Source organism: Grampus griseus (genome assembly GCF_964374135.1).
Source record: "Grampus griseus genome assembly, chromosome: 6".
Classification (NCBI taxonomy): domain Eukaryota; kingdom Metazoa; phylum Chordata; class Mammalia; order Artiodactyla; family Delphinidae; genus Grampus; species Grampus griseus.
The window spans coordinates 962,201-975,256 of NC_139000.1; the positions used below are offsets into that span (position 1 = coordinate 962,201).

Sequence of the window (13,056 nt, forward strand, 5' to 3'; positions counted from 1 at the left end):
AGCAAAGTACTTTCTGTTGATGAAGCACCTTTTTCTTCTGTCCCAAAGGTCATTTCCCACCCTTTTGTCACTTCTTAATTCATGTATTTATGGTCTCTCCATCTTTTCTTATTCATGTTAGTTAATTCTGTTATTTTTAAAAAGAATACTAATGATTTTGTTAATAATTCTGCAAATTAACAGAAAAATTCTGTTCATTTTTCCAAGGATGAGGACTTTGGTTCATTAATTATATCTGCTGTTCTCTATACTCTATTATTTCCCGCTTTTATCATTATTATTTCCTTCCTCGTGACATCCTACGGTTTATTTTGTTCTTTGTCTAGCTCTTAGAGTTGGGAATTTAATGCATTTAGTTTCATTCTTTTATTTTTTTTTATTTTATGTTGTTGTTGTTGTTTGTTTTTTGCGGTACGTGGGCCTCTCACCGTTGTGGCCTCTCCCGTTGCGGAGCGCAGGCTCCGGACGCGCAGGCTCAGCGGCCATGGCTCACGGGCGCAGCCGCTCCGTGGCACGTGGGATCCTCCCGGACCGGGGCACGAACCCGTGTCCCCTGCATCGGCAGGCGGACTCTCAACCACTGCGCCACCAGGGAAGCCCCTCATTCTTTTATTTTTAATGGTGTGTTTAAGGTTATGATGTTTCCTCTGACCCTGAATTACATGGTATTTTTATATTTATTTTAAATAAATTCTGTAATTTCAGTTTGTATTTTTCCTTTCATCCAATAGTATTTTTTAAAATAGAAAGTTAAAAAAAATCTAGTTTTATTGTATTTTGTTTTGTTTTGGGGTTTTTTTTGGCCGTGCTGCACGGCACGTGGGATCTTAGTTCCCCGACCAGGGATCGAACCCACATGCCCTGCATGGGAAGCACAGAGTCTTAACCCCGGGACTGCCAGGGAAGTCCCAGTTTTATTGTATTTTGGCCAGAGAACGTTGTTTGTAACATTTCTACTTTGTGGCACTCATCGATGCTTTCTCTGTGACCAATTTTGTGCATGTTTTGCTCTGTGTTATCAAGAGTACAATTATAGGGCTTCCCTGGTGGCGCAGTGGTTGGGGGTCCGCCTGCCGATGCAGGGGACGCGGGTTCGTGCCCCGGTCCGGGAAGATCCCACATGCCGCGGAGCGGCTGGGCCCGTGAGCCATGGCCGCTGAGCCTGCGCGTCCGGAGCCTGTGCTCCACAACAGGAGAGGCCATAACGGTGAGAGGCCCGCGTACCGCAAAAAAAAAAAAAAAAAAAAAAAAGTTAGAACCATGAGAAATAAATGTCTGTTGTTTACAAGCTGCCGGCCTATGGTTTTCTGTTATTTCAGCCCCAACGGACTAAACACCCTGCCTTTAATTCCCGCGTAGGAAGCATCGCCCATGGGTCTCTTCTGGCGTCTGTTTTTCCTGCTGCTTCTCACTCACATTGTCTTCGTCTCCCAAGTGTTTTTTTAGGAAGCTGAACTTGAAAAAATAACGAACGAGGTTAATGTCAAGGTCGGGATGATGTTTCTGTCTTCTATTGTCATTTTCTTCCGTCAGGCGTCTGGGAGGCCGGTGGTCAGGGACCACCCCCATCCAAGCTCAGGCTTGAGGCTCTCTGGGCCCTGAGGCAGGGCAAGGCTTAGCTGCAAGTCTGTGTGCAGCGGGCTTACTTTCATCCCCTTTCCTGCAGGGCTCATCTCCCAAGCAGGGCTGGGGTGCTGGCTTGGCCAAGGTCCCTCGTGGGAAGGCCCGGCAGGACAGATGGCTTCATCTGTCCTCACCTTCCAAACCCTGCCTGTTCTGTGTCCACAGCACCCCTGGAAGCCAACCAGCAGAGGGGTCTGGGAGCTGTGGCGTGCAGGGTCCCCCATCCCCGCGAGGCATCTTCCCAGTTACTTCCGCCTGGGTTTCGGGGGCTCAGACAGATCCTGCCGAGCCCCCTGCCCTTCACTCCCAGGCAGGGTCTCCGATGACCCAGGGCGGGCAGCCCAGGCCCAGGGAGAGCTCCCATGCGGCCTTGGGGGCCTGGCCAGGGTCATGGTGAGCAGGGGTAGGAGGCAGCAGGGTGAGGCTGCCAGAGAGTGGGCAGGTCCAGATGGGCGAGCGGCATGCGGAAGGAACAGGGTGTTCCGCTGGGTGTTGCCGTGATGGGGCAGGAGCCGCAGCCCGCAGAGCAGGAGGGTTGCTGGGCCGGGAGGAGGTGAGAGCTTTCCAAAAAGCTGCGCGGGGACTTTTCATACTTTTAAGGATGAAAACAAAAGCTATGCACAGCTGCAGCTTCTGCAGGGGCTGCTTGTTCTTGACGCTCTCCTCAGACATGACCTTGGCCTGGGTTCAAGGGCAGGGTCCCTGGCCCGCCCAGGCTGAGCCAGAGACTGTTGGCTCCCCGTAGAGGAGGGGAGGGGAGGAGAGGGGAGGGAATGGTGCGGCTGAGGCCTGGATGCTCCTTCTGGAACCTTCCAAGTGAGAGAAGCGGGGATGGCACGAATGTGTCTACGTAGGAGGGGCTTCCCACACGCTCCCCAGGGCCCAGGGCCCCCTCTCCGGCACGTCCGGAGGATTACTTCCCCCACCTCCCCCCCCCACCTCCCCCCCCCCCGCCTCCCCCCCCCACCGCCCCGGTACTTTCGCCACCTCGCGAGGAGAGGCCAGGATGGTGCCCGGCGGTTAGCAGCCGCCCACAGCAGTGCATCCCGAGCCTTTAAAGAGGCTTCCAGGGGCTGAGGGCTCGCTCACCCCCGCGCAGGTGTGCTGGTGTGCAGACCTCTGCGAGGATGAGGGCTGTGCTGCTGGCCGCCCTTCTGGCTTTGGTCTTGGTGCCCAGGGCCCGGGCCGTGTGGCTGGGGAGGCTGGACCCTCGGCAGGTGACAGCCCTCTTGTGCCAGCACATGCCTTGGGGCCGCACGGCCTCTGGGCTCCCCCAGTGCCAGCCCAGACCACGGGGGCTATGGGTGGATGGGCTAGCCTGCGTCAGGGCCTCCAGATCAAGAGGATGGGCCGGGGCTGGAGGGACAGACCCCCTCACCCATTCCTCCTCCATCAGCTCCTGGGGTCCTGGTACATTCTCGCCGTGGCCTCGGGGGAGAAGGACTTTGTGGTGGACAAGGCCACGAAGAACATCGAGGGGGTCATGCTGACCCTCACGCCCGAGAACACTCTGAAGGTGCTGTCCTCGCGGAGCCGGTGCGTGGGGCTGGGGTCTGGACGGTGGGCCCCGCCCTCCCCTCCCCCCTCCCCCTCCCCCTCCCCCCCCCCACCCCGCGCTGGGCTCTGCTCTGAGAGCCACCCTCTGCCTGGCGTCTGGGCTCTGCATCCCTGGACTCCTGGCTGGGGCGCCCCTGGGTGGGGCTCACGCCTTCTCCACCAGGGCCGGGCACAGCTTCTGACCTGCCCGCCTGCTGTCCCAGGCCCTTGGGTAGCTCGGCGGGGTCTCTGGTCAGCAGGAGAGGCCTCTCCTTTGCTTAAGGCCCTCCTGAGCTGCTACTTAAGGTGGGTCCGTGCGTCTGTGGCTGGGAGCCCCTGGTTCTCTCGGAAAATGAATCCCCCAGAAGACGTGGTCACTGAGGCCGTTTATCAGACAGGACTTGTGGAGTCAGGCTGAGCCTCGGCCGCTTTTGGCCAGTGGAGCAGACCCCATGCACGCCTTGGGGCAAGGGATGCTGGAAGGAGGGGTCGTGCTTCTGGGGGACCTTGCTGCCTGGGACACCTGGGGGGAGCCAGGCAGGGGGCGGGGGCATGGCGTGCTGGGGGAGGTGTCGTTCTAGCGTCCCCGTCTTTCACGTGGGGAGGCCAGGCAGTCACCAGCTGGTGGCGCACCACGGGCATTTCCACCCTGAATCTGGAGCCCCTGCACGGCCTGAACAGCCACGCAGACCCCGGCCTGAGAGGGGAACTTTCTCCCCTGCTCCCCGCGACACGCTCACTGCCTTCAGGAGATGGTGGGGCTGCCGTCCACCTGGGCCAGCCAGGCCGAGGATGCGCAAGGACCGAGGAGGTCTGTGCTGGGGCGGGGGCCCCTCTGAGTTGGGTGAACACGGGGTCGCATGCGGCGTGGGTGGCAGCCCCAAAGCCACATGGCTCGGTGAGTCCTGATGAGGCTGGTGGGAAAACAATCGGCATATGGAAACCTGGCCTCTGGAGAGCCCTGGGCTGTGGAACAGCCGTGGACGGGGAGAGGACCACGGCAATCGCAGGGGAGGGGGGTCTCCGACGCTCTTGCTGGAACCTGCTTGCGGTTGGGGCTGGTGAGTGGCCTTGCTCTGAGTCCCGTCAAGGTGCCTCTGTCTGAGGACCTCGGCCAGCCCGTCTGCAGGACTCACACTCAGACCAGGGCTTACAGGACAGGCAAGCAGCCGTTTCATTTTGTTATGTAATGTGAACTTCATTTGCCGGATTTTGAATAGGAAACACATTTGCGTGTTTCAAAAAATCAGAGTGCCCTGGGAATTCCCTGGCGGTCCAGGGGTTGGCACTCAGCGCTTTCACTGCCGAGGGCATGGGTTCGCTCCCTGGTTGGGGAACTAAGATTTTGTAAGCCACGTGGCACAGCCAAAAGAAAAATCAGAATCCCCAGGGGTGGAAAGCAGGGGTCTTTCCCCCCCCACCTCAGCCAGTGGCCCCCTCCCCACAGGTGGCCCACGGTTTTGATCTGCTGCAGCTCCTCAGGGACGTTCAGGCACACGCAAGCACACGCGCGTCATTTAAACACGAGGGCCAAATACCGTTCCGTGGCAGTCCCTGGGGTCTCTGCCCTCTTTTTTTAAAAAATAAATTTATTTATTTTTGGCTGTGTTGGGTCTTCGTCGCAGTGCACGGGCTTCTCATTGTGGTGGCTTCTCTAGTTGCAGAGCATAGGCTCCAGGCGCACAGGCTTCAGTACTTGCGGTTCGCAGGCTCCGTAGTTGTGGCTCACGGGCTTAGTTGCTCCGCGGCATGTGGGATCTTCCCGGATCAGGGCTCAAACCCGTGTTCTCTGCATTGGCAGGCAGATTCTTAACCACTGCGCCACCAGGGAATCTGCCCTCTTTTGAAACATTTAAAATTTTATTCTCTTTTGTCTTTATAGGCGACAAACTTCCCCACGTTAGTTTTTGCTTCTTTCTCTGATCACGAGGGAGTGAGACGTCTCGGTACCTGTTCCTTCTGTGTTTCCTTCCCAGCCCAGCGTCTGTTCATATATTTTGCATACTTTTCCCTCGGGCGGGTCATTATTGACTTGCAAGAACCCTTAAGTATAGGGAGTTTTAGCCACTGTCTGCGATAAAGTTAGATGCGAATATATTTCCCATTTTGTCGTTTTTCTTATACCACCGAGAAGCTGTCGATAGGAAGGGCTCTTTTAGTTTCTGTGCAGGTGTAAACACCTGGCTTCTCTCAGGGCTTCTGGGTTTTGTGTTCAGAAGCCTTTCTGTCTCCCTGGAGCTAAGAGGGCCTCTGACCTCTGACCGGCTCAGGGCTGAGCCTGAGGATGCATGAGCTGGGACCGTCGCTGAAGGGGCCAGTCGCCCAGTCCCACTCACCCAGTGGTTCCTCTTCCTCCACTGACTGAGATGCTACCTTGTCTCGCGCGAACCTCCTCTGCTTTTTGCTTTATTTTCGGGCTTTCTATTCTGTTCCCTTGATTTGTCTATTTCTGTGCCAAGTCCCATTGTTTTCCCTCTTTGGGCCCCACAATACGCCTTGTCAGTTTACTGGCTTGTTTTTGCTGGTTACACTTCCTTTTAGGCTGTTCCTTGCTATTCCTGTGTCTTGCACGGAACTGGGCCGGGAGCTGGTCTTGCTGCACTTACAGAAGTGGGTCTGCTCATTTTGCGGACTGGAGGCTTAGGGAATTTGGCCCCTTTTGATGTTGAATCTCTTTATTCAAAACTGCAGACCTGGGGCTTCCCTGGTGGCACAGTGGTAAGGATCCGCCTGCCGATGCAGGGGACACGGGTTCGAGTTCTGGTCCAGGAAAAGCCCATGTGCCGCGGAGCAACTAAGCCCGTGGGCCACAACTACTGAGCCCGTGAGCCACAACTACTGAAGCCCGCACGCCTAGAGCCCGTGCTCGGCAACAAGAGAAGCCACTGCAGTGAGAAGCCTGCGCGCCACAACAAAGAGTAGCCCCCACTTGACGCAACTAGAGAAAGCCCGTGCGCAGCAACGAAGACCCAGTGCAGCCAAAAATTAAAAAAAAAAAAAATTAATTAATTAACAACAACGACAACAAAACACAACTGCAGACGCCCTGTTTGTCTCACGCTCCTTTGCTGCCCTGAGCAGCAAGAAAAAACTAAGTTTTCTCCGTGTGGTCCTGGCAGAGCGGGTCTCTGGGGAGGTGACGGAGCAGATTCGCATTCTGCAGGTGCCGAGCTGGCCCATTTCCCTGACGGGTTCGCTTTGGTCAAGAGCAGAGTTTCTGGCTAACTTGGGCCACCGAGGGGGAGGCGGAATCCCCTCTGCAGCCACGCTGGCCCCTGGCCGGGTCTGGGTGGCCAAACCTGTCTTCTCTCGTCCTGCATACGGACCCTGGGTGATGACAGACCCTTTTCCTTTCCAGGCGGGAGAGATGCCACCTGCATGCTGTGGAACTGACGAAACAAAATTCCAGATGGGTGTTCAGGAATCCCTGTAAGGGTGCCGGCCACGGTGGTCCGGATTCCGGGCAGGCTCCCTTTCCCTGACCGTGATCGGGGCCGGGTCCTGCCCCTGGCAGCCCTGGGCCCCCTGCGCCTGCAGGCAGGGTCAGCACGCAGGAGGGGAAGGGGAGGGGGCGACTCCACCCCAGGTTTCAGTGGCGTTCTCGCCCGGGAAGTGAAAGGTCCTCATTTTGTCAGAGGTTTGGCGCCAGTCCTGAGGACAGAGGACTCGACTGTGTCAGGCAGGCTCAGCTGGGACCCCAGGCCTCCCGCTGTACTGTGTGGGGGCGGGGCGGCTGGCACTCTTACCCCGTGGGGACAGGATCGCGGGAGGGCACCCCAGGATGAGCTGGGACTCACCTGCTGTCCATCAGCCACCGCAAGCCTCTGTGTGCCGGAGCCGGGTGGGGGTCAGGGACCAGGGGGACAGAGCTGGGAGGCTCTCGGCCAGCTGGGGAGCCCCCCACGAGGTCTGACCCCACCCCAGCGGCACCTGTCTCCTAGCCCGGGGTGTGCTGGAGTACCGGGTGCTGGCCACCAACTTCAGGGACTATGCCATAGTGCTCACGCAGCTGGAGCTCCAGGACGAGGCCTTCAGCACCGTGGAGCTGTACAGTGAGTGCGGCCGCGGGCGCGGAGGCCTCCCTGCCGTGCGGGGCCTCCGTCCTCCCGGGGTCCCAGCCTTGAAAGAGCCCAGCGGGCTGGCGGCCGCTCCACTCCATCACTCATCCCTGCATGAAATCCCCACCGGGGCCCCAAGCCTTCCTTCCCTGTCGCCCCCTCCCCGCACTTGTCCTCTGTGGGAGACGTGACCCTGCCTGGAGGGAGGGACGGGGTGGGAGCTGCATGTGGTAAAGGGCCTTGGGGTCAGAAGAGCGCAGGGTCCCAGGTGTCTGTCTGGTTCCTGCTGCGGACCCCCTGCTCGCCCCCGTCCCCCAGCCTGGGTCTCAGGGGGCACCTCCCCTGCAGGCCGGACGGAGCTGGCCAGCCAGAAGGCCATGGGCCTCTTCACCAAGTGGAGCAAGGGCCTGGGCTTCTCGTCCCAGCAGCAGGCCACGCTGCAGAAGGACCGTGAGTGTCACCGAGCCTGACGCCACCGTGTGCTGAGGGGCACGGACCGTGGGGCCATTTGCTGGCTTCGGCTGCGCTCGGGGACCCTCCAGGCCTCAGGGCTGGCAGGGCTCGGGGGTCTTCAAGGAGTCACCTAGTCCCCGCCCAAAGTCAGACCTGTGGGGACGGGGGGGGGGCGGGGGGGGGCTGTGTGCAGGGGCCGGCAGGGCCCCAGGTGCTCTGCGGCCACGGTCTGTCTCAGGCACCCGGCTGGGCAGGGAGACCCGCCCCGTCCTCACTGCCGTCTCGCTTTCCTCCCCCAGTCACCTGTGCACGCAAGGCCTTCCAGGTAAGCGGCCTTCCCGAGCGTCCCTGAGCTCCTGTGTGGTGGGTGGAGTCTGGGGGCCCTGGGGCCCCTCCATCCCAGTGGCTGTACCGCCGCCATGCAGGGCTGGGGGCTTGGGGGAGCTGATGCCTCTCCGGGCGAGCCCAGGGTCCCCCAATGTTCCTCATGGTTTTCAGTGAATGCTGCAGCCCCCAGGGGACCGGAGGAGGCTGGCCAGACGCTACCCTCCCTGCTCAGCCTCCCAGGAGCTGGGCTTTGGGCCGGCTGCTCCCAGGGGCTCTCGACGCAGATTCCAATAAAGCGGCTCCACAAACCTGTGCCATGCGTCTCGCCTGTGTGCGCGCAGGGCCTGGGCTGGGGGCAGCCAGAGGAGCCCACAGGGAGCTGCCTGTGTGCGCACGGTGCCTGGGCTGGGGGCAGCCGGAGGAGCCCACAGGGAGCTGCCTGTGTGCGCGCAGGGCCTGGGCTGTGGGCAGCCGGAGGAGCCCACAGGGAGCTGCCTGTGTGCGCGCAGGGCCTGGGCTGGGGGCAGCCCGAGGAGCCCACAGGGAGCTGCCTGTGTGCGCGCAGGGCCTGGGCTGGGGGCAGCCGGAGGAGCCCACAGGGAGCTGCCTCCTCGGGCCCTGGGCTGAGAGCAGCCAGAAGAACCCACAGGGAGCTGCCTCCTCGGGCCGGGTGGGTGCAGGGAGAGGCGGATGGGCAGGGTGGGCTTGTCAAGGGCTGAGCACAGAGCACAGAGCCAGCCTGGCACGAGAGTGCGGGCCTGCAGCCCCGTCTCTCCCCAGCGGCCCTCTGGCCCAGAGGTGGAAGCTGGGCTGCAGGCGGCTGCTCCTCCCACAGGGCTCACGGCAGGCGGGGCTCCAGGCAGGCAGGAGGCTGGTCCGCTCAGTTTGGAGGACGACCCTGTGATCTGGATGAAGAGTGGGCAGGGCGCTGGGCTGGGATGCCCAGGGTGTGAAAGATTGGCTTTTCCTGGCTGGAGCTCTTGGATGGGGGGTGGGGGCAGGGACCCCAGAGGGCTCGAACCTGTCGGTCCTCCTGTGTCCTGAAGTCCTGGCAGAGCACAAGCCGTCAGGGGAGGTGGGCTGGGAGCAGGGTGGGGACTGCCTCTCACTTGAGGTGAGGTCAGGTGCACACAGGCTGCCACCCTCTTCACACACACGCATGTGCACATGTGCGAACACGTCAGTACCTTCTAAGGGCATCGAGAAGGCAGCCCCCGCGTCAGCGCCGGCACCATCTGAGCCCCGTCTTCATGTCCTTCACTTTCGTCCCTGTTAGGTGACTCAATGACACGTTCCGACCTTTGCCTCTCTCCCTGGGGGGCTAGGACAGGAGGCCCAGGAGCCTCCCTGCCAGGTGCAATGGCTCTAGGGGACATATGGTGACCGGAGGCCCAGGAGTTGACCTGGGGAACATCATGGTCTCCATCTTTGGGGCATCCCGGGACAGCAGCTGTGCCGCTCCAAGGGCCAAGGGTAGGGCTGGCCCTCCGTGCGGGGAGGGAGGGCCCCAAGCTCCCTCCTCGCCATTGGCCCACCAGGCGGGCTTGCGGCTGCAGGCTGGCCGGACACCCACGCAGGGCTGGTGGGCTGGGACATTTAAGCGTGGCGTCCAGCGGGCAGCTGGGAGGAGGGCCAGGATGGGGCCAGGCTGGCTGTTGCCCATGCTGGTCCTGGTGCTGGAGCTGCCTGGGGGGTCCCTGGCGCAGAAGCAGCTCCCCAGGGAGCCCCACAACCTCAACTGGGACAAGGTGAGTCTCGTGCCCCAGCCCACCGGCCGGGCGCTGGGGCCAGGGTGGGCAGGGGAAGCAGGAAGAGGGGTCCCTGGAAGTCTTCGCAGAGCCACCGGAATCCGCTGGACGGGCTGTCAGAGGGCTCCGGCACAGGCTTCTGTTGGCCCTGTGGGGCAGCCCACGGCCTCTTTTGGGGACAGGCTGGGGCTTCAAAACTCAGCTGACGGCCGTGGGCCACATGCCAGGAGCCCCGAGGAGGGACCGTAGCAGAGGCCCCAGACAGGCACAGCCTGAGGTGGCCCGGAGGTGCCAGGTGGGCAGAGGGGAGGCAGCACGAGCAGGACACGTCCTGGAATAATGAGGCCTCTGGCTGGGTGGAAGTTTCCTGTGGGGGCGGCCATGGGCACAGGCCGAGGAGACTGGGAGGGGCTCTGTTTCAGGGAGAGCAGTGGGATGGGGTGCGGGGGCCAGCTGGGAGGGAAGGGGCCCCCACGAGGCCCATGTGGGCAGGAAGCTCTGACACCCGGTGCCCAGGGCCCTGCCTGGTGCCGCTCCGGGCCCTAGAGCAGCCGGGCATGTGCATCCTCAGCCTGGGGTGGCAGCGGGGGCCCCGAGGCAGGAGCCGTGCCATCCTGTGGGTGTTGGACATGCTCTGGGCCTCAGGCTAGGGTCCCCTGTCCTGTGGGTTCTCTGGGACCTGGGGTGGGGGCCGAACCCGTGTGGCAGCCCAGACCCTGTGCCCCCAGCACCCTCTCTACAGTTTTCAGGGTTCTGGTACATTGTTGCCATCGCCTCTGACACCCAGGCGTTGTTGCCGGCCAGAGACAAGAGGAAGCTGGGGGCATCTTTAGTGAAGGTTCACAACATGGGCCAGCTGAGGGTGGTCCTCGTCCTTAACCGGTGAGTGGACCAGGGCAGGGGTCCCAGCACATCCTCTGCAGACCCCTGAGCCCAGGGAGGGGAAAGGGAGCGGGGGGTGGGGGCGGGGACCAGGCCCGAGCGTCAGTCTGGAAATCCCACAAGGACTGTCCCCGAAACCCCAATACCCATCACCCTCTGCCCCTAAAACTCAAGCGGCTGCTTTTGGGAGAGGCTCCCACAGTGCACCAGGGGCCCAGCGGGCACAGGGTGTTCGGAGTGTTTCCCCTGAGCTGTGGGACCGGTCCGGGTCCACGCTGGAAAGTCCCAGGGTGGCAGAGCCCAGAAGGGGCTCACAGCCCGCCTCCCCCCAGGTCACAGGGGTGCAAGGCACACTCGCTGATCCTGCGGAAAGACAGGAAGAGGGCTGTGTTCAGGAACACCTGTGCGTAACCGCTGGGCCCTCGGGAGAGCAAGGGGAGGGGTGTCCAGGGCTTCCTGGCCACCAGGACCCAGGCTTGGGCTACCGACCGCACTGGCCCCAGCTGTCCTCCTCTGAGAACATGGGCCGGTGGGGATGAACGCCCAGGACACGCAGTCAGGCCACCGTGGCCCAGAGCTGACGTGGCAGGCGTGTGCCCGGGGGCCTGGGTGGAGGGGACTCTGTGGCCCTTCCAGACACCCCCGCCGTGCAGGCGGAAGGGGTCAGGGGGTCGGGGCCCACCGTCCAGGCGCGAGCAGGCGACTCTGTGCTTCTCTTCCCGTCCAGTGAAGGGGGTGGCGGGCTTCCACGTTCTGATCTCTGACTACAAGGACAGCGTGGTCTACCTGCGCCTGGGCCGGGCGGGCCAGGCCACCAAGACCCTGCTTCTCCTCAGTGAGTCCAGTGGCCGGGTGTGCGGGGCAGCGAGTGGGGGCCGAGCGGGCATTGTGCTGGACACCCAGACCAGCGGCCACACGATGGGCACTCACCCCTCAGTCCAGGGCGCCAGCCTGTGGGGTCTGGTGGTTTGCAGACGGCTGCCTTCTCGCTGTGTCCTCGCACAGGGCTTGGGGCGGTGCTCTGGTCTCGTCCTCTTCCCGTAAGGGCACCAGCTCCATCGTGAGGGCCCCACGCTCACGACCTCAGCTTCCCCGATCACCTCCCAAGGCCTCCTATGACCACCCAGTTGGGGACTCAACACGTGAATTTCGGGGACACACACACGTAGCCCACAGTGGCCGGTCATGGCCCGTGGGGTGCGGCCTGGCAGGAGGGGTGACGTGGGGAGGTAGGGCTGGCCGAGGATGTGAGCAGAGGGAGGGAGGGAGGGAAGGAAGGAGGGAGGGAGGAGGGAGGGAGGGAGGGAGGGAGGGAGGGAGGGAGGGAAGGAGGGAGGGAGGGAGGGAGGGAAGGAAGGAGGGAGGGAGGGAAGGAAGGAGGGAGGGAGGAGGGAGGGAGGGAGGAGGGAGGGAGGGAGGAAGGGAGGGAGGGAGGGAGGGAAGGAGGGAGGGAGGGAGGGAGGGAGGGCAGAGCGCGGGACCCTTTGCTTGGAGACCATGCGGGAGGGTCTGGGAGGGGCCCCCAGGGGCGAGTGGGGAGGCCATTGCAGAGGGGGGTCAGAAAGGCAGAGGCCGGGAGGGGCGGGCTGTCCATGTGGAGGCAGAGGCCCCCAGGCTGACAGCAGGATTGGGGGGCAGGAGGTGAACCAGGAAGAGGTTCTGCCCCGGGTTGGGTGGGTGGTACAGAGAGGGCGGGAGGGGGTGCTGGGGCGTCTCCGTCAGGGTGGACCTGTCCAGGGATGCAGCAGGAGGGGCAGCGGCCAGACTGGCCAGAAGGAACTGGAGGGCCCTGTGTGGTGACCCTGCATGGGGACCCCACCTCCCAAGGCTCTCTGGGGACCTGCCCTGGCCGACGCTTCCTGTCACCCACCAGTAGCCGCCTGCCCCTGAGCGCACGCACCTTGCTTGTCTGTCCCAAAGCCTGCGGGCGTTCCGGGGCTGAGGGGCAGGTGCCACATCGCACGGCTGATGACGCGGCTCTGCTTCCCCACTGCAGGCAGGCAGAGCACGGCCAGCTTCCTGAGTATGAGAAAGTTCATAGACGTGTGTGAGGCTTTGGAGCTCGCCCGCAGTGTGACAGTTCTCCCGAAAGATGGTAAAGTGCGGCCGCGAGCGCTCGGGCAGCACCGCTCCCGGCCCCGTGCCCATCCCGCTGGGGTGCTGACTCCTGTGGGGGACAGAGAGGTGGAGCGGTGACAAGGGCACTTGTTAAAGATCTAAAGCCACCGTGAATGCACGGCCACGTGTGCGAGCCCACGGCACCCAGAACACAAATGCTGCCTTGGCCAGGTCTCTGCCGTGTGGCTGGGGGCCGGGGCTGCATGGCTTTGCCCTCTGCGGTGCCCGAGGCCCCCGGGAGAGCCAGTCCCCCACCCCCTCACTGCCTCTTTCCTCTCCCGCAGCTTCCTGTGCACACACCATCCTGCCGT

The 13,056-nt window shown here is 62.1% G+C and overlaps 1 protein-coding gene across 1 annotated transcript; it reads left to right on the forward strand.

Moving 5' to 3' along the window:
- Positions 1-2,750: 2,750 nt before the first annotated feature.
- On the forward strand, positions 2,751-9,285 carry LOC309823733 (epididymal-specific lipocalin-6-like; the record flags this gene model as incomplete). Its single annotated transcript, XM_082656269.1, has 7 exons — positions 2,751-2,840; positions 3,020-3,159; positions 6,518-6,588; positions 7,101-7,211; positions 7,566-7,667; positions 7,970-7,995; positions 9,274-9,285. 7 exons carry the CDS (start codon positions 2,751-2,753, stop codon positions 9,283-9,285), a joined length of 552 nt encoding a protein of 183 aa, XP_082512395.1.
- Positions 9,286-13,056: the final 3,771 nt, after the last annotated feature.